Below are 24,253 nucleotides of genomic sequence, written 5' to 3' on the forward strand. Positions count from 1 at the left end.
TTTTTTGGGGGATCATACAATTTGTCCTAAGTCAAAACTCACACATGCTATGATAATCAGTATCAAAAGAAGTTCCAACATAAGTTTCAAGATCACAATGTTTGAAACCAATCTCAGAACAATCTTCAGATTTTTCAAAAAGATCTTCAGATTCTTTGAAACTATCTTCAGATTCTTTGAAACTATCTTCAGATTCTTTGAAAAAATCTTCAGATTTTCCCAGACTTTTGAAAATAATCTTCAGATTTTTTGAAACAATCTTCAGATTTTCCAGAAAATCTTCAGATTTTTTAAAAACATCTTCAGATTTTTCGATTTTCAATGACGCGTGACGACCCCCGCTGGGTGTCATTATGGTCCGTTATGTGCCAGGGAAGGTTTCCACAAAATATGAACTTTGTAAGTATGAGCTGTAAAGGGCTACAAACATTTGTCCAAAGTGCAATATTAAGTCCAAAATTAATCTGTCGGGTGTTTGAACCAAAAAGTGTTTCAGAATTTCAAGTGAGTGACTTGTTTTTCCGACAAAAATTCCTATGAAATCTAAGGGCATTATACAGCACAGTCTGTAACTGGCCTTATACATCAAAGCATAGACATTTACAATACTATTAGTAAGTACATGTAGATATACAAAACATGATTGATTTCTAGATCTAGTATTTGGAGTAGCTATGAGTGATGTTAAAGGAGGGTCAACTTTCAATTGTTTCCTTTAATGATTAATCATCAAACAAACACCATCAATCCTGTCCCACATACTATAAGCAAATATACAAATGTATGACTCACCCTAAAGCACATTTGAACAATAATATAAACACAATCAACCTACATATACGTGACATACTATATTGAGCTTTAAGTTTTGAGTTGTAGACTAGACTTAAGATAAACAAGTTTGACCTTAGATCTTAGACTCTGAAGAAAGCTGAAAACTTACAGGTGAAATAGAACTTACAGTGACTTCCGTGGGTAAGCCCACAAACTAGAGATGACAAACGTTGAAGAAACTGTTACTAAGTCATTTTGTAAAGAAAGTGTAAGAGAGCCTTATTACAATGTACAGTCATGTACATGTAATTACTTAGTTATGTATCATTAAATAGAAGTGCTGTGTGTAAATTATTTTGTTGATGACTTTGATGATTACTTTTTTGTGTGCAATGGTTGTGTAAATATCATGATTACTGTAGTAAAGGAAAATGTGATTTATCTATTAGAGTATAACTGTCACACTGTAAGTCAATGGTGTTGATAAATGCAGTGAGTGTCAGTCATATTGATCATGATTACAATGTATCAGGTAAATCCACCCATGGTCCTTAGAATGTTTCTGTTGTCACTACATTACTAGAAAACTACTGGAACAGGTGTATTCAAGTAGGCTTGCTATTATCTCTACATTATCATAAAAATCAAATGAATTTCTTGAATACCTGATTGTATTGGGTTATACATGTACGTGTACAAGTGAAACTTTGGCTTATTATTCATCAATAAAATTTGTTGTACAACTATTACATTGTAAGGTGTGATTGTAATATACATTCGTAAGGGGGTGGAAGTGAAACTAGTTTGCAGTCTTTTTTTTGTTTCCTGATCGTCCAGTTCTTAATCTGTGAGTGTGACTCAATCTTCAAGGGCCTTCTTAGAAGCCATTAGAGCTTGCCTTCAAACCACGGCATACATGTATGATGTAATGTTTGTACAATTGGGCAAAGGCTGAGGCGACGTGGACAATCATACTACAATGTTTTGCTCTGCTTCCTATAAGGATCAAAGTTCACAGGATTATACCAAGTGTGGACAGCTTTACAGGTAAGGTCAGGTATTTTGATCGATATAAAACAATCATAAAATTTGCAATTGAATCCAAATATAACATGAATGCCACCAATATATAGTTCTGAAATTGAATAATTAGATCACACTGTTTTCTGAGAAAGGATATGTTCTATTTTCTATATCTATACACCCCTGGCAATGGACTTAAGATAAACTGTTCTACATTTTTTGCGAACAAAGCCGCCCACCCAGACCTGGGACTTTTTGTGAGTCACCTACGCTAAAATTGGTTCCAACCAATAACAGCACATGTATTTACGGGATACCCGTGTTTTCACCTGCTTGGACTACTGAGAGGTACTCTACTGTTCATGTCAAAGTCTTCCTCCAAGTGATTTAAGAGTTCAGCCTGACTAAAATCATGCTACTAGCAGCCCTCCCCTGGTCAGGCCACTGTGGGGAGGGGTTCCATGGTGCCTTGGACAGCAAGAGTTAACGGGCTGCACAGATTAAGTTTCTACACATGAAATTGCAGGTGAAGTTCAGGTAAGCAACTTATGTACATCTTCACATAACTTTTGTTAGGCACTAACAAGTTTTGACTAGTCTGGCAACTGTTTTGGACATATAGATTCAAACAGATGTTGGGTGTGGCTTAAAGAGAAATTACCAGGAAATACAACTTTAAACTAATCCAATTGAAAGTAGAATGTGGGCAGAAAATACTGGTTAGTATATAAATATGTGTACACTATACAATCTTGTTGTGTAGTAATTCATTGTGTGATGTAGTTCAATCAGGTATTTCAATTATACAGTCCAGTGCAATTCCAAAACAATCACGGATACCCAAAAGTATGAAATTTCTGATTTCTCTTTGGAAAAACATGTAGAGTGTATTTTCAATAATTCTTTTTTATAAAATTTGTAGGAAATGCAAAGGCCACAGAGAGCTCTCCCAGCCATGTCACAGACAGATTGGACTGTCATGAGATTTCAACAAGAAAGTAAATACTGGACACAATAGCAACACTGACATTTGTGCCAACATGCCTGTTACATATTTGATGAAAAAGCCAATATGTCTTCAAAAAACAAGACTTAAGAAAACAAGACAAATCAAGCGCGGAAATTTGCCAGATTGCCATGTTAGAAACAATGTGAAATCACAAGGAAACCACAATACGATCATCAACTCAGGACATAATAGTACAGTTGTGCCTGTGGCGGTAAACATACAAAATCTACATGTACATGTGGAGAGACCACTTCAACCTACAGCCAGAACCCATACCAAGAAGCAGAAACTTTGTAGAAAGTTGCTGGACCGACTGGACCAGCTATCAGCTAGAGGTGCGCTAAAGAAGTGCAAAGAGAGCATCAACAGACTGTTAAGGTGTACAAGGGATCCAGACTGCCGTGCCACACTGTGGATTGCTGCAGCTGCCTGCTTTATCAATGGGGGAAAGATGAAAAATGCAGGCAAAGCCTTGTGCCATGTTACAGGTCTTCTGGACCAAACTGAGAACAGCAGTGAGCACAGACTTGCTCGAGACTACTACCAGTCACTCATTGATCTAAGGGAGGACAGATACGACCACGGTGTTCGTGTAATAATGATGGCCTTATACAACATACAGATGAAACAGGTGGGACACGTGAGAGCACTGATACTTATCAATCTTGGCTGGTTCTACACCAAGATGGCACAACTAGAGCAGGATCGCCACAAGCAGGCTGAGCTAATCAAAGATGCCAAAGAGTCATTTGGGAGAGCCATCGACGACTCTGGTCAGGAAGACGAAGAGGAAGAGTTTCCAGGCCAACTTCAAGACAAGAAGACCAGGATTTGCCAGTGTGCCTGGATTGGTGGTGTCTATCTGCGGCTGAGATGTTGGTGCTCAGCATTACCAGATGGAAACAACACAAATCTGGGCACCACGGATGAAATCCCTGAAGAAGATATCACAGAGGCACGTCAGATCCTCCGTTCACTGGAGGACAGAGAACCCTTGTGTGGGATATGTGAAGTCCTGTACCATCTTGCGCAGGCACACATGCGTTACAGGGGACAAAAATATCCTGAGGCCCTCAAGGAAGCGAAGGAGGCAAGGGACCTGGCAATATGTGGGGATTTCAAAAACTACATTGACATTGCTGAAAGCATTGTTAAACTCTTCAAGCAGGCAGTTTTATGACTCGTATGTGTACTTGAGACGGGCATATTATACCAGAACATAGTATGTTACCTTATATCATGATCAGGATGCAGGTAAAAGTTGTTCAAAACGAGTGCCAAATTATGTAAAAAAGGGAGTGGAAACAAACTTGTGCCTACTACTATAGAATTGTAATCCCTGTGATTTCCTATTAGTAACTTGTGATCACTCTACAAACAGGAGTGATCCTTGACAGGATTACGAATAAATGTCAGTTCTCTACAAATGTATTTGGAGCTGCATTGTGTACAAAAAGGCGATGATTAAAATTTGACTTTTAATGACTAACAGTAACCCTACAAAAAAACAAACATATCTGTATCTGTATAGCCGGTATAACCGCCTTGCGGCGTAACACACCAGCTTCGCAGGCACGCGGTGTGGCACATACAAGTACTTAACATCATTAAACCTGTACCCATTTACAGTCAGTATGAACCTGCTAATCATGTTTAACCTGTGATGGTAGTCAATATTGAAACAACCTATCATAAATTGTAACAGTTGTTGATTTTCTTGACATATTCAAATGGACTCCATTGATTGAAGAAAACCATTTGTGCTGCAACCCTCCAGGCAGAACATACATGTAGGGCCCATTGTTGCAAGCACTTCTGAGATATTGTGACTACCATATGGTATTATACTTTTAATTATATTTTATATTATGATATTTATGTATTACTAGACAAAGTACAATAATTGTATCTTACACTATGAAATGATCATAACGCAAACAAAAGTACAAGTTGGATTTCTGTGTTGACTAACAAAATATTCTATCAATTGCACTGCCCAAGAGCTATCTTCATGCACAGTTAAGTGTCAATAACATGTGTGAATTCTTAAAATAAACAGTAAAAGTACAGTTTGTGTGACTGGTAATGGTTCATGTTTGACTCATTAAACATTCTCTTTCTCATAGGAGCTGAATGTTAAGCTGAGAAAGCAGTAATATGTGAACAGCTGGGATTTGAACCCATGACCTTGAATGCAATTGTGAACACCTACCCACCAGGCTATTGGATACTGCACCATTGTCTCATCTCAGAGCTGTATAACTGTGGATTACACAATGTCACTTTTTGACTGATATACTTACTAATAGTAACATAGCATGTCCCTTTTAACAGTCCTGATGCCATGCTATTACATGCACCTGTAGAACTGTTTAACAGTATCTAAAGAAAGGAATACACAAATGTACTTACTCTTTCAATGTTGGCTCGAAGGTGTCTTTCCAAAGCTGCAGCAGGTGCTTACAGGTGACTAGAGCCTCTTCCGCATCGCCACCTGCCACGGACAGCTTCACTTTGGTAAACAGCAAACTGATTGAAGGAATGAAAATTATTCAAGATCACAAACTCAGTGGTACATGTTTTAGACATTCAACCAAAATTACATGACTATATTTCTTTTAAAAGTTGTTATATATTCAAGTAAGAATGACAATTAACAAGCTATCCATCTTGAAAAATATTTTGCACTATCACAAAAACATGGTCACAAAACAGTTCAGTAAGCTTCACCCTTACTTACAGTGTCAGACTCTTCAAAATTACACAATGTACATATATGCATGTAGACCAATCACATCTGTCTGCCAGAAATAAGTACAGTACAACCAGAGTGGCTGCACATCTAACACAAGTTTTTACAAGTTTTTATTATTTTGTATAAAGGTTGCTGAACTACACGTTTGTACCACATTTCAACATAACTACTTCAACTTCAATGTTACAGGAGCAAAAAATATAAACACCCTTACTTAAAAATTGGCAAAATATGACATTGCCTCCAGGTAGCGTTTATATCTAGATTAATGCTAAAAATACATAAAACTACATGTGTGCCAAATGTGTAGCTTTCACACTGATTTGCGCAATCATATTTTTCAACATTCACTAATAATTCACTATTCCTTGGACAGTCTAATCAGTCTACCAGTGTTATCAAAGCTAGACTTGCTGACAGCAGCGCCCCCTACCTGCTGTTCTCTGGGTACTCTGACAGCGCTGCGTCGACCAGCTGCCTGGCCTCGGCGTGCTGTTTCCCCGCAGACAGCAGCAGTGCCAGCAGGTGCAGGGACGGCAGGTGGTCCGGCCTCAGCTGTAGCGCCTGCTGCACCCGCTGTAAGGCTTCCGCTATCTGATAACACAACAAACATCCAGAAAAAATTATAAAAATTGTAAATTTGTTGTGAAAAATACTTACACATGTACTTGCAGTATATATAGTAAGAAAAATCAGTTGCATGTTGGTTGGTTGTTAGTGTACATATCAACAAAGTCTAATTTACATACTTCATGTTTGTGTATCAATAGAGCTTGTACAGGGGTATGACAATAGCCTAAGGGCATTTTCATGTGACATCAAAGTGACACCAAAATGGAGGCAGATACAGCTACACATGTACTTGTATTTCAGTGAATCATAGCTTGTGTTTGTGGACACCTAGAGATCTTCTGACCTCTTCAAATAACCTTTTTTAAGTGTCTAAAGCTCAATGAAAAGAGTACAATGTAACATTACCAGAGCAATATAGAAAACTAGAGTTCCACGATCTCATACCTTCACCAAATGATGTTAGCTTTTATGAATAAGAACTTATATACAATGTATTAATCCCCCTGATTATGCAAATAGGATCCGCAATTGCATGAATGATATCTGTTGATCATAATCTCCACCAACAGTCTTATTTTAACAAAGAATGCCATTATAGCATTTCCTCATATATTATGCAAATGAGGTCCTTATTTGAATAAGTTATGTTAAATTATGTCAACCTTCACTAAACTTCAAACACCCCAAGTATAAAATTCCAGACAGTTACCACTATGCAATTATAACATTTTCTCATTAATTATGCAAATTAAGTCTTCATTTGCATAATCGATATCTGCCTGTGTTTCTCTCGTTGTTAATAACATATGTCGCAAGCTTGAACTTCCTATCATGGAACGCAGTTGATTAATAGAATTTCCTCATTAATTATGCAAATTACATCCATATTTGCATAATTGTAATATCATTATGTCAAGCATTACTCAAGCTACCTACATACCAAAAATCATGATCCATCAATCGGTTCTTGAGTTATCCTCCTTTAAACATTTGTCCTTTAAACCCCCCTGCAGTTCTAAAGCAAGCAACTAGGGGGCCCAAACTCACGTCACTTCTTCCCCAGCACAAGACCTACCTGCCATCAAAATTTCGTCACCCTAGCATGTCTGGATCATGAGATATCAAAACCGGAAGTTCAGCTGCAGTACCATGACAAGCCGCCAGGGGGCCCAAAATCTAATCAGTTCGAGCTCTCATCAAGACCTACCCACCTACCAAATATCAAGATAATCCATCTAAGCTTTCTCGAGTTATGCTGTTGACACACAGACACACAGACACACAGACAGACACACGGACACGAAAACATAACCTTCTCCAATTCTTGGCGAAGGTAATAAAAAAAAATGCTGTGTGTTTTTAGGGTACAGTGCAATGAATTATTGAAGGCTACCAATATGGCAGTCAGCACCTGCCCACTACATATAAGAGAGTGAAAATGTTAAACTAGCACACATTTACAAATTGTAGTTTGCACCATTGATATAAAACTTAAGAGTTAAAAGGATGCATCACCTTAACTTGATATAATACCATTAAAGCAGATCTACCTAAAGTTACTGAATTATAATTGTTCATTGCTACAGTATTGTAAATCTGGAATATAAACAAATAAAAAATTAATGAATCAGATGTTATTCCTACAGTCAGTAATAACCAGTACGTCTTGATAACATAAAGATTTGCAGTGTGATGGGGGAATGTTGTCCCTAAAAATGCAATACAACCTGGATACAAGGGCACCAGGGATACAGCAGACAATTATCATTAATAATCATAATCATACCGTCAACATGTGCATGTATGTCTGGGTGTGTACTGTGTAGAATGTGAAAGACATGGTCGCAAAATCAACTGTTTCAGTTTCTGTACATTAAAGTGGAGAACAATAATCACTGAAAGATCCTCCCATCGACTGCTACATTTATTATTTATTTCCCCACTAATCCTCAGGAATCCTGGACAAATTAAAGCTAACACCTACGATTAAGAATAAAAATAATCTTTGTACTTTTTATTGCAAGTGAAGACCTTAATCCCTTTCGAGAAGATAAGTCATGATGCATGAAGAAAGCACCAGGCCAGTAAAGTACAGAATCTGATGATTGTACAGCCACACATGCATATTACAAATGTATAATTATACATGCGAAATCCCCTGTACCCGGTATGTCTAAAATATCAATAGTTAATCTATGGTTTACTTACTTACACTCACTGGTAAATTATGTTTTAGGATCTACATGGTTGCTAACAGTATTACCTTAACCTCAAGTCTGGTAAGACTGCATTGTAAAATATTAGCAATGCAGATCTGATTCAGTGTTACTGTAATAATAGTAATATGAGATCAATGTCACTTTGACTTAAAAAACCCATTATTTTCAACATAGTGGTGATTATATAACTGTTGTTAATATAATTAATGAGCACGGGGACTGATTGTCAAGGTGGTGTTTTACACATAGGTGAGACAAGGCACAAAAATATAGCCACACACAGAGTGTATGTGAATACATAATGCTAAGACTAGTAAGAGACAGTTTAACGAACAAAGGAACAGAAGATGACACCTGACAGTTCCCTGGGGAATGGAAAATACAACAGACAGGGAGTTGACATGTACATGGTATAATGGAGTACCTGACACTGTCTGTCCCACAGTGGGCTCTGATCACAGAAAAAACACAGTAGGGATGAATGTCACCGTAAACACACGCACTAGTACTACATGTATGTCATGACATGGAAAGACTTCAAAATCAAAGTATACCGTATACCATACAGACATGGTAAAGGGACATATCATGAAGGACTAGAATGGAAAAAATGCTTGATATGGGAACTTGAAGCTAATTGGAAACAAGCTTGTTAGAAGAGGCCATTACTTACAACCGTTCTACTAGATGGAGACCACTGAGTGGCCAAAATTGGATTTGTATAACCTATGATTTAAAATTCTATAAATTGAATATGGTCCATGATCTAACAAGTATGATTTGAAAGGCTTATAAAATAAATTTCAGAATCTTTATACTAGTTTGAATCAAGAAATGGATGGTTTGGTCACTCAATAGTCTCTGCCTCAGTGGAAACCAGATATTATCTCAAAAGATTTAAAGGACAAAGGATGGACTGAAGATGAAAATAAGATGAAATACATAGTACAATGCAATGAGATCACCTAATTANGAATACATAATGCTAAGACTAGTAAGAGACAGTTTAACTAACAAAGGAACAGAAGATGACACCTGACAGTTCCCTGGGGAATGGAAGCTACAACAGACAGGGAGTTGACATGTACATGGTATAATGGAGTACCTGACACTGTCTGTCCCACAGTGGGCTCTGATCACAGAAAAAAACACAGTAGGGATGAATGTCACCGTAAACACACGCACTAGTACTACATGTATGTCATGACATGGAAAGACTTCAAAATCAAAGTATACCGTATACCATACAGACATGGTAAAGGGACATATCATGAAGGACTAGAATGGAAAAAATGCTTGATATGGGAACTTGAAGCTAATTGGAAACAAGCTTGTTAGAAGAGGCCATTACTTACAACCGTTCTACTAGATGGAGACCACTGAGTGGCCAAAATTGGATTTGTATAACCTATGATTTAAAATTCTATAAATTGAATATGGTCCATGATCTAACAAGTATGATTTGAAAGGCTTATAAAATAAATTTCAGAATCTTTATACTAGTTTGAATCAAGAAATGGATGGTTTGGTCACTCAATAGTCTCTGCCTCAGTGGAAACCAGATATTATCTCAAAAGATTTAAAGGACAAAGGATGGACTGAAGATGAAAATAAGATGAAAATACATAGTACAATGCAATGTGATCACCTAATTAGGATGATAGGTGATGACATTTAATGATGGAAAAGGGTGCAGATTACATTTAGCATGCAGTACAAAACCTCTGACAGAACAAGCATGAAATGATGGATTACAAATTAAAGCTCTGTCACAAATGGTACATGTTAATGCCTAGGATGAAACAGTATGAAGAATGAAGCAGTATGCAGTATTTGCAAGGCTTATATTACTTAACTGGCTTACTGTTTCACTTATAGCTAGTACTAGTAGTAGCTACTGATTCAAAAACTATCCTTACAGTAAGTTATGAGGAAAATATTAATGTTTTTTTATAGGGAAGAAGGCATCCCTTCTTTACCACGTTCCCTACCTGTCTCTGTAGTGCCAGCTGCAAGCCAAGGTGAAACAGGGCCAGGTGGTCACCTGGGTCCAGGGTATGTGATCTGAATCAAAAACAGGATGGTCCGTGTTATATATATAGTAGTATCAGTATGATTGAAAAGAGAAAAATTTATCATGATATTGTAGCCAATATCTTATAATCATGACCTTGGATGGTACTAGTATTCGTCTTACTAACCAACTGGGTGCTAATTTTTGTGTGCAAAATCTCTAAAATCAATAATTTTTGTCTTGCAAAAATTACAATAATTTTGAATGCACATGGCTGAGTTTGTATTGAACTTTGGTGTGAGAAATACAAACAAATCACCAAGTATGTTACAGTCTGTCTTCACCTGTTGAATGAATCCAATGCTTTTTTCTGCAGTTCGTGTCTGGTAGACACCAGCTTGGCTGAAACACACATTCAACAAAACAACATTAAGTAATGGCACAAGTATGTGTAAGAGGTGTTCCAAATATTGACTACCAATATTACAGTCACTGTGACTTACATAACAAAAGAGTTAAAATCACTAAAAGTTCAAACTACTTTTGCTGTGTATGCCAGGGGTGACCCACCTTCTGAAGCCTGCATGCTGTATGCCACCCCTAGCATCAGAAAGGCTCGGGAAGCATGGGGACTGCTCTCGGAGTCCCTCTGTAGATTTACACTGTTCTTAGAATTCCTCTGGAGGCTGTTCTTGGAATCTCTCTCAATGACTTTCTTGGAATATGTCACTGCATCTTCCAACTGGCAGAGGAAGACAGAGATATTTGATATATACAACGTACCTCTGCTGAACCAAGCAAGGTTACACATTATACAATAAAAAAACAAACAAACAAAATCTCCAAGAGGAACTCTATAGACATCTTAATATATTTCAGACCACAATATATTGAGAATTGAACTTAACTATAAATAATCAAACTAAATGTAATTGTTACATAAACAGCTGTAGCTGTGATTTAACTGCAAACAATGCTTAAATTAAAAATCATGTATGTAATTTTATAAACATATAATTTAAAGTTATTGTCTGGCTTATAAATAATTTTTATCATCTTACAAAAAATGTTCATAAGACCTACATTCCTTGAACATGAAGTTCAATCTAGTACACTGTTGTAATGTCTGCAATGTGAAATTTTAAGTGGCACCAAGTTTTTAATTTGCTCATCCTTAAAATTTAACCTTTCTAGTAAGACAGTGTTGTATCATTAAAATGTCTGAGACTCAGTGTAAAGCCATGACCAAGTCATACACAAATGTATCTGACTTGAAGTGACATTATACTAGTGCTAGATAAATGTTTGCATCTGTGCTAATTTTACCCATAACATTTAACTGAAAGGCTGTTTCAGTTTAAGATTGATGATACCAACAAATGTGTACGTGCACGATGTACAATCTAATCCAATGGGAGGTAGAATGCTTGCATAATACGGATTGAAATACATTGTGTACCATTAACTGTCACAACACAGAGTTTTGTTGTGTAAAAATAGGATCATCTTTCCAAAGGTTACCTGACATTTGAAAACAAATGTACGTATTGTCCTCAGTGTGTATAAATACGTCACGACTACATCGATGTTGTCACGTTATGATAAAAATACAAAGAAGCAATACATTTCCAGAGTGTTAAATGATAGTTTAGGTAATAATTACATGCTTTTCTGACAGGAGAATACTATACACTTATGACGCTGACATGACAGCATCCTTTAAATGTGCCAATCAAGCTGACACCACATTACACTGATGTTACCATACTAAAATGGATCTTTTGTCAGTGAAAAAATGTTGCTGTTACACAAAAGGGTTATTAGAATTATCATTATAGCAAAATGTTGTATAAAACTGAGCTAGGGAAAGATGCATAATTTGTTTTAATGAAATTAATTTGTTTGCAGAAGAAGGTTGAAAGATGAAAAAAAAATCTGACATGTGCTATTTAAAAAGGCGTAAATGAATGTTTCCCCATCAATTCAATAATTATACACTATTCTCCTGAAACAAGGGCATACAGGACAAGAAAGACACATCAGAAACAACATTCTGATATCACCAGAGAGCAACAAAGCTAATGACACATTATGGGTAATAAAAAATGCAGCAACATTGATCTTTATGTATGTTATGTCACTTCTTACGTCACATTTGACAGCTCATTAAACACAAAACATGGTGTGTAGGGGATGAGGATGTGTCTTTGACTGATTGCTGAAGGAATTTGCTCAGGCATCTTAATGATGTTGATACCAAAAATGTACCAGAAGAAGGAGACAGAAGACTTATCACTATCATAAGACATGTAGTTTCAAGAAGTTGATAATTATATTTCAATGTGTTAAAGCTCTTATCAATGATACTAGCAGCTGGAACTTGCACGGTTGTCATAAACAATTAAAGGATGCTTGTCAAGTTACCCTTGTTGCAAAGGGATTGATTGAAAATCTATTAATCTCTTCTTGACTTCCTGTTTCAAAGTCTGAAACTAAAATGCCCCTGCAGTTCCAAAGAAATCTGCTACAGGGCCAGACCTTATGTTGCCTTTTACCGAACACAAGGTCCACAACCCAAAAATTGTGACCACAGATTGTCCAGAACACAAATTACAGAAACTGGAGGTTCAGTAGGACCAAGGAAAGCCATCAAAGGGCAAAAAAATTCATAATTTATAACTCAATACGTAAATACCTTACAACCTCCCGAATTTCATAATAATCCATCCATAGCCTCTTGAGTTATTCATATATACCATGTGAGAGGATATTCCAAATCAAACCTACGTCATCTTCACAGATCTGATTGAGGAAATAGGTGTAAACTGCCTTTCCCAAGGGAAAAGGATTGGGGCCTGCTAGGGATTAAAACCCTAAGCCTTTACATTAGATTCTACATGAGCTAACCTAACTACTAGACAGCCTGGCCAAATCCTTAGATCCCAAGATCTTGTACACTGAAGTTCAGCTATCATTTTACACACCTGATGAAGATGCTCTATGCATAGTTTAGCCACAAACAAACACACTGTGTCGTTGTCTGGCTGGATGGTGTGGCACTCCTTCAGTACCCGAACTGCCCGTGCATGCTGAAACAAAAACAGGAAAGACATACAATGTAAGTTACTGTTCAATACTAAAAAAATAAATAAATGTAATTATTAAATCACTGTTTTATGGATGCAAACAAATTAAAACACAAACATTAAGACTTTTAATTACCTTGCCAGCAGCCAGCAATGACAACCCAAACTGGTACCATAAATGGAACTCATCAAAGCCAAACTTCATGGTCCTCTCCAGGATCTGAAAGCAATGGTTGGTGTGAGCATGGAGGTAAAAAAGAGTTCCTTTTTTCTACCTCCATGGTGTGAGCAGAACAAGTGCACAGTGCTATTGACTAGCAGAGCCCCCTATTGACAGAAGATCATACTGCAGCAATTCATACCAACTCTGGAGGAGTGATACAATCAACCTTGTCAAAATTACCAGTAGGCCTTCGGGTGGCGATATAGTTAGGCAACTACAATGTCTCTAGCCCCACCAAATTAAGCAATAATCTGAAGCAAAGAAATAGAATGTTGAATCCTTGTTCTATGCTAAGAAGTAATACACTATGTAGAAGCCTGGCAAGATTGTGTAAATCTAGTACAAGAATCTACGATGTACAAATCGTGTACATGTCTGCACCTCTGCTAGCAGTCCTGGTTGTGACCTCCTGATGAGCAGGATGGTGAGAAGATCGTACACAGCTGAGGCATTGGACACTGTCTGTACTCTGGACTCCTTGTGTTCTGGGGCTCTACTCAATACAACCTCTCTATTTGCCTGGGGAGAAGAACAATATTTCATGTCCAGGTAAATAAACAGGTACACTTTTGGAATAGTTGAAATTTTACAAAATGTATTATAGTTATTCTTTATCTAAAAAATGGCATTGAGTAGTAATACCGGTACTTAAAGGGAACTTTATGTGGCAGAATCACAGTACAACCAATCTGATCTTCAAAATGTCTTTCTTTTCTGTTTTTCTAGACATTACTTGGAAATCAACCATATGTCATTTTCACGCCTAATTGCATGGGTTTGCAGATGTGTGGTAAAAAATTTCCTTATTATAGTGACAGAAAAGCCTTAGAGTCTTGTCGATGATCATAGCCTTGCTGAAAATTCTAAGACTTAAAAAACTGACAATGTAGGAGGCATGTGAAGACAGATGTAGTTGTACTCACTATAGCTTCACTCAATAGTAGCAGCAGTAGGGATTCTTCTGTGTCTTGTGTTGGGATGAAAACTCTGAAAGGACATACAATAGTGCATTGCTAACTTAAAGACACTAACTTCTGGGAAGCATATCATAACTTCAAGCTACTGTCTTTGAATTGAAATCACATCAGACTTAAGAATACATCATGTGGCACACATGTTTGACAATCAAGAATATATTTTTCAGAATCTGGAACAGTAACTGTTTTTTGTATTGGCCAGGTCATCTTGTGACAATTTTGCCCTTTGTCATTGTTTGTGGTAGATACCTGCACTTTGTAAGTAACATTTGCTTAACTTGTCAAGGCAGTTATGATTCACTTCTAATTGTGTATAGAGCTAACTGCCTTCATCTAATTTATCGAAAACACCAGCAGTCTGAAGAATTTTTAGTCTGAGACAAATGTTAAAACTATGGGAAAAATGTCAGTTCTTCTATCAAATTTAGTGAATGGTCTGTAACGATTTTCCCTACAATGTAACACAATGCAACAATGTAGTCATATCAGTGTCTGCAGTGAAAAATTCATGCTAGGGACCAGTTATCATCCAGTAATGGTATTCAAACCTCGCCATTCTTCATGGGGCAAATCATCCAGTCTCCCAACAAACATACACGACATGTAGCCAATATCATCCAAATGCTTTGAGCCATGTGCACTCAAATTGAGCCAACATGAAAGAAGCCTGCTGCCTCAACTCAATAATCCACTGCTCAGGGCCTTATTGCTACTTTACAGAGCCTCAGAAGTGTTGATTAGCATCTGAGAGATGAACCATGGAAAGAAAGATGTCTCAAAACTAATCTGCAACCATAACACAGCACTTCTAGACCTCAGGATTTTTCAGACATGGCAATATTTCATGTAATTTTGCAGTAGGTCTATATCAATATAAACTGAAAGTTGGAGTCTTAGACAATTAGTAATTATCGCAGATAAATGTATGTCCAGTCTAAACACAATCCAATAAAATGACTTTTGTTACTTCACTTAAAAGGAGGTGAAATATTGATTTCAATTATGGAAATAAACCAGTCTATAACTGTTGTTTTGGGTGTGTTTGTAGTTCCTGATGTACGTGAAGGGGTGAAGTCTGCCATCTCTGATTCTATCTTCTTCATGTATCTGTCAGATACCTATCATGTACATCTAGTGGAGAACGACAGCACACCTACCCTTCTGAGGGGTACAGTTTTGGCCTGAGGGAGGGGGACGCAGTGCTGGACCCCGGGACTTTGACGTCGGCTACAGACGCTCTTTTCTGAACGGTCGCGGACGAGGGCGGAGAAACCGGCGGGCTGTACGTCTTCTCACACACCGCTCGCAACAACACCTCCGACAACTGTCGTGCTAAGGTCTGCAAAAATGCACACAAAAATGATGAAACACTTTGTAATACTTAGATTAAAACACATCATTACATGAGGAAATCATTTGCCAACATGTTTCAAATATTCACTCATAGTATACTATCAACTACAATTTTGTAGCAAAACAGACTAATAATAGTATACGTTGTGTACATGAGTCAAAATAACAAAGGTAAAAAAAATACTTTTCTCTGAGCCATACTGCTGCTTTTAGTCTGTCCGACCAAAGCCGTTGTGTAGGCTGAATGCCTGATGTTGAATTTTGATGACTACCGGTATGTCGACTGGATGAAATATGTGAGTCTGCTTGCCTTATTTGGCAATCTAGTTCTTGGAAAACACCTGTGGCACTCCAGTACAAAGTGCACTGTATGTACAATGTATAACGTCAGGATGCATTATGCACAAGCTTACTACACACAGACTACAGTGGCCTTCGGGCACATTTCTGTGATTTATATCACACACAGGCACTCAACGAGACATGGGGGACCAGACTACACTGTAAGTCAGCCTGGAACATTTCCTTGGAAGAGCAGCATACTTGGTGGGTGAACATTTATCTCTAGAACAGATAGATGGCTTGTACTTTCTGAAGTGTACAATGGTCAAGACATAAATCAATTTTTTAAACTACATATAGCAACTGTCTTTTTTTGGTCACTGCGGTAAGTTCTTATGAAGATTTATAGATCTTTAATCTCAAAGAAAGGGCATCTAGTGTGTTTTTTTCAGGTACACTTGATATTCAATGTACAAGTAAACAGTACTAAATGTACCTGTTGTCCTTACCTTTGGTAGAACTAATTATTTCATAATTGATAGGCAGACATGTACAGCTCTAGCTGATGTATCTGCATGATTGGTCTACAGCACAGTCGTATGTAAGATAAGATGACATGGATATCAGATAGTCTGGCTAAAACCTACATTTTGTATAGCTACTAAAATCACCCAGTACCTTTTGGTCATTGGATTTAAAATGGGGAATATTGGAAAAGGCAAAACTGGTATGTCTGTCTTCGTAACAATCTGTCAAGCCCTGTGCCTGAAATGAGACAGGCCCAGTCTGAAATCCAATAAACAGTCTAGCTATCATCCAACCTGTCAAAAATGATATTACATGTAGGCCACTCCTACACAAGTAGTGCAGTGTAATAGTAGTGAATTTTCAGTGTGTTACATGGTAAGTGTCTGATGCAATAATATTGACTGAATGTAAAAATTATGTAAATATTTCCATAAATTCTCTGTTGTGTCTGTTTGCCATTTTGGAGAAAAACACATACTGTAGTCATTCACATTTGTTGCATTGTATTACTTACATGTAATTTCAGGCTAATCACATATGTAGCATTTGTTGACATTTTTGTTACAAAATTTTCAGAATGTTCTTTAGAAGCACTTCTAAACAAGCTAGAGTTACATTGTAGTGTACTGTAGTGACTGACTGTCTGAAATACAGTTTTGACAACTTGATGTATAATTCGTAATCAGATTCTTTATCAGACAATATTGAAAGGATTCACTTAGGATTAGGATAACTGAGTTTGGTAAATGGAAAAATGCTGTTAGGATTGACCTTTCCTGCATTAAAAGTGATGTATGAAACCCATAATTGGAATTGGTGGGGCGTTCCAGTGAGACGTGGCTGTATAGCTTGAAACTTTAATTTGGCTACTGTAAGTAGCGAAATAATTGCAATTATTTTTAATGTTTACTGCTTTTGCTGTGACCCCCCCTCCCAAGTCATCGTACCATAAACAGTATTTTTTTCCACTAACCTGCCTGAGGTTCTGGGTACAGCGGGCTTCCACGGCTCTCAACATCTCTCGAAATCTGCCAATTCCTGTCGACAAATCCCTGTAACATTGAATGCAAACATTTCAACACAATCTTAATGTAATAGCGTGAGATATTATCATAGTACAAAAATGTGTAGAATAGCCTTCAGCAATCAACCAACCACAAAGATAATACACTTATTCTATCAACTTCAAGTGTTTGACTGTGACGCTAAAATTCTGGATATTCAAGTGTGAACTAACTATTCAAAAGTACACATGTACAAGTTTTCAAATGGCTGCCTTTAAACCACCATTAACGGATTTCCTGACAGATTGCCATTGGCAGTAGTTGGGCATAATAGTACCCCTTTAAAACATTACCTTCCCTGTAATTGTTAAAGGATGATAATGGATGTGCTGCCATGGGGGACTGAATTGTTCAGCGTGTACTGGGCCGTTATGGTCTGGCAGACGCTCCAGTCCGCCATTAGCCAGTATTCCTGCCAGATTTGACTGGACAGGGTGTTCATTGCGGAGGGGAGAAAACCAATGTAGCGAGCATTGAAGGCAGGAGAAAGGGGGCATGCTCCTTGTCCCACAGGAATGTCCTGCATTTTGAGAGGCGAATTTCACCCCCAAAATATTGGATATACACCCAGAATTCATGAACGTTTTGAGGCAATGTTGGTGCTTTGCCAAGTATACATTGGACACATCCATCACAAAAAAGGCCATCCAAAGGAACACTGCTATATTAGCTGCTAAAAGTGACACGAATATGACATCATATTGGCAATGGAATACATGTATATGGACAAACAAGTTGAAGAGCTATACGTGCACATGAGAGCTGTAGAAAAAATAAAGTGCAATGTTATGTTGTATGCACTTAAGTCTTGCTCCTTTTTTTTTACAAATCGCTTGAAGACAAATCACTTGAAGACAACTATACATTTACTACAAATGTACATGTACAATGTATACATTTGTAGTACTAATGGTACAAAGCCTCAAAGTCAAACAAACAAACAAACAAACAAACAAACAAACAAACAAACCCGTTTTTCAAGTGCAGGACGGGTGTCCTGTAGATGGCGGTCTCCAGCACGTGTCCGAGGTCGGTGTTGTTGATGGTGACACCGCCGACTGTGGGCGTGGCCTTCTGTCCCTTCTCACACTCCTGCAGGTACAGCAGGGCCATGTCTCCTGAGTGTTCATACAGGCTGATGATCTCCTCTTCCCGCTCAGCCTGCTTCATCTTACTGAACGTTTTTAGTGGAACCTTCTCCAAGCACATGGCTGAAATTTAAAGTACAGTACATTAATAACACTACCAAAAGAAGCTGTTTGACACCCAAAAACTAATGAATACAATGCAATATATTACACACAAAAATATTTGAAGAAATGTATAAGCGATGATTGTAATCATCATATATTAATTTTTAAATATGGATATCATAGAGGAAAGATGTTAATGAAATGCCAGTATCAACTGTCATAATTTTACTAGAATCCATGAATAGAATCAAGGAATTATAGTAGTTTAAGGGTACCTTGGTAAGTTGTGAGAGGTACATGCATAATCAGACTTAAATGCAAATCCCAGGTTTATGCCAATGGCAGTGATGCAAATAGTTGGTTTGTACCATAGCAGCCCATCAGGATGTGATGCATAGCATGCACACAGAGTGCATATCAGGTCTTTTTCCCTGTATGTTATATGGACATCCACAATGCATGTGGGTAATGGTGAATCCAAATGACCTTTCAGTGCGTACGCCTCCGCGATGAGCCGGAGTATCCTGTTGCTCTGTATGTTTATGGACAGCTCCTCCAGCCTCCCCTTACAGAAGCAGCCCAGGGCATCCTCATAGTTCCCCGTGGCATAGTTCAGTTTTCCCTGCAGGAGTAAGATCTCTTCTGCCCACTTCTGCTGAGAAGGGAGAAAAGAGCAAATCAGACTGGGTGAACATTGGCAAGCAAATGCAAGATGTATTTCACTCTCCATCCCTTCCCAATGTCTACGAGTGGGGTGTGGGGAAGAGTAGGGAGGTCTACCGGTGGGGTGTGGGGAAGAGTAGGGAGGTCTACCAGTGGGGTGTGGGGAAGAATAGGGAGGTCTACCAGTGGGGTGTGGGGAAGAGTAGGGAGGTCTACCAGTGGGGTGTGGGGAAGAGTAGGGAGGTCTACCAGTGGGGTGTGGGGAAGAGTAGGGAGGTCTACCAGTGGGGTATGGGGAAGAGTAGGGAGGTCTACCAGTGGGATGTGGGGAAGAGTAGGGAGGTCTACCAGTGGGGTGTGGGGAAGAATAGGGAGGTCTACCAGTGGGATGTGGGGAAGAGTAGGGAGGTCTACCAGTGGGATGTGGGGAAGAATAGGGAGGTCTACCAGTGGGATGTGGGGAAGAGTAGGGAGGTCTACCAGTGGGGTGTGGGGAAGAGCAGGGAGGTCTACGAGTGGGATTTGGGGAAGAGTAGGGAGGTCTACCACACTACCAGTGGGGTGTGGGGAAGAGCAGGGAGGTCTACCAGTGGGGTGTGGGAAAGAGTAGGGAGGTCTACCAGTGGGGTGTGGGGAAGAGCAGGGAGGTCTACGAGTGGGATGTGGGGAAGAGTAGGGAGGTCTACCACACTACCAGTGGGGTGTGGGAAAGAGCAGGGAGGTCTACGAGTGGGGTGTGGGGAAGAGTATTATGCTAATAAGATCTAAATCTTCTCTGCCCACTTTAGCTGAGAAGGGGAAACAAAACAAGCTAGACAGTTAATACTCTTCACCTTCCCCCACCCCACTCTTAAATTTCCTCAACTCTTCCCCCCTCCCCCACTCTTCCCACTCATCAAACTTCTCAATGCTTGCCCACTCTTTCTTTAATACTCTGAAAAAGCTAACACCAGTCCTGATTCCATTGTATGCTTAATTTACAGAACTTTAAAAAATCAAACATTATGGGATTTTTCTATTGCCACCTGTTGCGAAAGTACACTGGGTAAAGCACATTTTGTCACAAAGTTTTGGAAGGTTGTCTGGAGTTCAAAATTCTGTTTCATTGCTCATTCATTATAGTCCTTCTGGAGCTAACAGATTGGAGTATGACGGATGAATAATTGATTACTCCACATCTGCCAACTCTGTGATAATTAATTCAATCACCATACCAGGTCATAGACTTCAGTTTAAGGCACAAAGATGTCTGAAAATAACATGATTTCGTGGATATTCTGGGGCGTCCCAATTTCCATCTGGATGCACACAGACCAATCTTGCAAACACTGTTGGAAAATCAATAGTACTTGAGAGAAGCACTGGGAAGAAAGGAAATTGAAGACACGTGTAGAATATATGTATCTGCCTCTTGTCTTGAGACAGTAAACGATCAAGAAAAGGTAATAATCTCACATAACAGTAGTGTAGATTTAGTATTCTATCTAAAAGGTAAAATCCCACAGTTTGAGATGCAATTGTACAGTCGTAATCTATAGTATAACTATAAGGTAGTGATTTTCATGTTATTATATTATATTACATGTAGAATACTCTTGGTTCAGTACACACATCTGATGTGGATATAGTTTCAGTGTTTTTGATATTGAATGTGTTAGTGATCATTAATCATTTAGCTTATATAAATGGCATGCAATCAATCTACATATACCTGTATAAATAGCGAAATCCTGAAAAAATGGTTACTAGTACTTTACGGTCTGCCTCAATTTAATGTACATATCTACTGCACAATATGTAGAAAATGTACAATCGTCTGAGAAGACATAAAAATAAGATAACTTGTCATGGCCTGAAGAACAATTAAGATGTGCTACCTTGTGTTCACCCTTGAGTGCATCGTTGAAGTGTCTCCTGGCTTCTGTCAAGGCTCGGCTGGCCTTGGCTATGTTCTCCTCCTTGGGAGGAACCTCTTGAAGGTGAAGTTCAAGCTTTGTTTCCCCGAGTACCAATTGGACCAAGGGTTCTAAGGAAAGTAAAAGATTGACGTTTTAAAGTGGTATATACAAAAGTCACATTTTGAAATGGATCTGTAGGGTAAGTAGGCAATCTAGGCCCCTGTTGGGCTCTAGTCTGAAGTTGGGATTAGAGTCACCATCTTTCCCAATCATGATTCATGGTAATGCATCATATCTCCAAACCAATGCCCTGAGTGCCAGGTATTTTACAGACTGATTTTGTCCTGTAGGAATCCCTATAGCTCCCAGGCTGCGTTTGGACACATGTGGACCTCTGGTTGATTTTAATTCTAACCTAGAATTAAGACTGAAAATTAAGGCTCCTTCTGGCAGATATAGCTATGGTACAATGCAAGAGACTAAAATATTTTGTCCAACCAACTGTAATGTGCTAGGAATTATCTACTACTACTGGTAAGAAGTTACCAAATAACTTCTGTCAACAACTGTCGGACTAGGTTATTCCAGACTCCAAAAGATGATCTCACAGTTAAATTATACGTTATCTCAAAAGCTTTTTATAATGCACTCTATACCCATATATAAATGTCAGAGGCTCCGCTTCACTTACTCTGGGGAGTTTAACATGTGTCTTAACTACTCCTGACATATAGAGCACTAAGTTTTAAGCCCAGAGTAAATTGCGTATCCTGGGAGAAGAGCTGCCACTACACAGTTATTACACCTGAAGTAGTAGATGGATGGGAACACTTACTGAAATCCCTCGACGATGGAAAAGTGTTGGGCTAGAAGACTGTGTAATGCATAACTGATACCTTACATTATATCATAAATCACCAGGCCTGAGATATGGATTGAAGGTCTATTTTACTTTCTATCATTTGTATTATGCCATGTAATGACTGTAGGTGTAGGTATAGATTTTCATACATTTCTAGTACCATCGATCATAGTATTGAATTAACTGTTTTACATCACCATTCATGAATGAGGCACTGGTGCTTGTTGTGTGCTGACACCCCACCAGGGAATGGTACAGTCCAAATACATGTACAAGTTATTATTATACCTCATTTTTAGTGACTGTTGACTTCAGCATAAACATGTTGTACTACACAGCTGATTTGTAAACAAATTCCAGGGTTTTAAAGCTGTCTGCATTATGTAACATTAGGCCACACCAATTTAATTTCTTGGTTAACGGATTCGCCGCTTCATTTTTTTCAGACTTGCAAATAAAAATAAAAATCCAGAATCAACTGCAAAATGCTCATATTTTGCCCTGAACAGTTGAAAACAGACCTTTTCTTCCTAGTTGTTACAGTCATTCCATCTTTCAATGCAATGGTATCATTAAAAGTTAAAAATTCATTGTTTAAATTTTGAACCAACCTGGTGTGTTGACTTCATAGCTCCTATCGTACCATTTTGGGCCATAATACGATGCCTAGGCCTGTTTTTATTACTCCGTGAAGGAGGTCAGGACCTCCGGACGGAGTGTTGTGATCGGCTGATTTTTCATGTTCGCAGTCAAAACACTGGGTTCTCTTTGTGTAATCGGCACGCAATTTTATACGCCGTCTGCGGGCATGCCCGTGTTGATGCACGAATGTGTATTTTTGCCGTTGCTGCTTTCGCGGTCAATGTAATATTGCAGACGCACCCCTACAATTACGAGGCGAATTGGAATGGTCCAGAAAAACGCGTTGTTTGGAATAGCAGTGGGGGGTGGAACTTCATGCAGATACGGGGTGGTTTTGATAAGTGGTTCCAGATGTTTTTGCCCATGCTTAAGAGATGCCAAGTTTTTTGGAAGATGTTCGCAGCCAAAACGCATTCTTCCATACGTCGCATTTCTGTGTAATTTCGCATGTGGTGTGGCATTATGTCCGGGATGATGCACGTCTTTTTATTTTTACCGTAGCTGTTTTGATATTGAAGTAAATGCATATTTTTGAAACATCCCTACTTTTACAATCCTGTGGAATAGGCCGTAGGTTTAGGCAGTTGTCTGGTAGCAGAGGTACTCTAAGCAGATATTCTGGTTATCTGGCCGGCGGTAGTAACACTCGCGGTGCTTACTGCAACTGTTGCTGGAATTTCGCCTGTTCCAGGCGCGCTTAATTAGGTACAGGCACGGTAAGACGGTGGGGCTGTCTTTGTTACTAGACACGACCATGATAGTCCGATCTTTATGTGAATGCAATGATTGTGTGTGTGTAATTAAAATGAACTTCGAACTTAAAGCACAGTATCTTTACACGCCCTGGGAGCAGTAATGGATTTAGCTCTTTGTATGTTTTATGCTTGTGACGCGCCCTCATTGTATTAACCGTTGCCTAATTATAATGTCTGCACAGTAGGTCTGGCGTTGACGCTTGGGATTTTGTTGAAATATATAAAACTTAACGGAGGATTGTCACCTATGGCTTCTTGTTTTTATTTTTTTTTCGCCCGCCCGCTCCATTATTTTTCTAGAAAAATCCGTTAACCAAGAAATTAAATTGGTGTGGCCTTAGGACATACCATGGAGGTAAA

The 24,253-nt window shown here is 38.5% G+C and overlaps 2 protein-coding genes across 2 annotated transcripts in view; one reads left to right on the top strand and one right to left on the bottom strand.

The window, feature by feature from the left end:
- The window catches only part of LOC109474904 (tetratricopeptide repeat protein 7B-like), a 56,704-nt gene that overhangs the window by 31,353 nt on the left and 1,098 nt on the right, over nucleotides 1-24,253 (bottom strand). The window contains 14 exon segments of the mRNA XM_019775385.1: nucleotides 5,219-5,335; nucleotides 5,995-6,155; nucleotides 10,345-10,417; nucleotides 10,712-10,769; nucleotides 10,938-11,109; nucleotides 13,352-13,456; nucleotides 13,590-13,673; nucleotides 14,058-14,195; nucleotides 14,600-14,663; nucleotides 15,811-15,992; nucleotides 17,790-17,868; nucleotides 18,851-19,091; nucleotides 19,560-19,728; nucleotides 21,614-21,762. Coding sequence (XP_019630944.1) covers nucleotides 5,219-5,335; nucleotides 5,995-6,155; nucleotides 10,345-10,417; nucleotides 10,712-10,769; nucleotides 10,938-11,109; nucleotides 13,352-13,456; nucleotides 13,590-13,673; nucleotides 14,058-14,195; nucleotides 14,600-14,663; nucleotides 15,811-15,992; nucleotides 17,790-17,868; nucleotides 18,851-19,091; nucleotides 19,560-19,728; nucleotides 21,614-21,762 — 1,792 coding nt within the window.
- On the top strand, nucleotides 1,845-5,016 carry LOC109474922. Its single transcript, XM_019775418.1, has 2 exons — nucleotides 1,845-2,334; nucleotides 2,720-5,016. Exon 2 carries the CDS (start codon nucleotides 2,838-2,840, stop codon nucleotides 3,984-3,986), a length of 1,149 nt encoding a protein of 382 aa, XP_019630977.1. The 5' UTR covers nucleotides 1,845-2,334; nucleotides 2,720-2,837; the 3' UTR covers nucleotides 3,987-5,016.

This window comes from Branchiostoma belcheri, unplaced genomic scaffold, assembly GCF_001625305.1.
Source record: "Branchiostoma belcheri isolate BF01 breed outbred unplaced genomic scaffold, Haploidv18h27 scaffold32, whole genome shotgun sequence".
Lineage (NCBI taxonomy): Eukaryota > Metazoa > Chordata > Leptocardii > Amphioxiformes > Branchiostomatidae > Branchiostoma > Branchiostoma belcheri.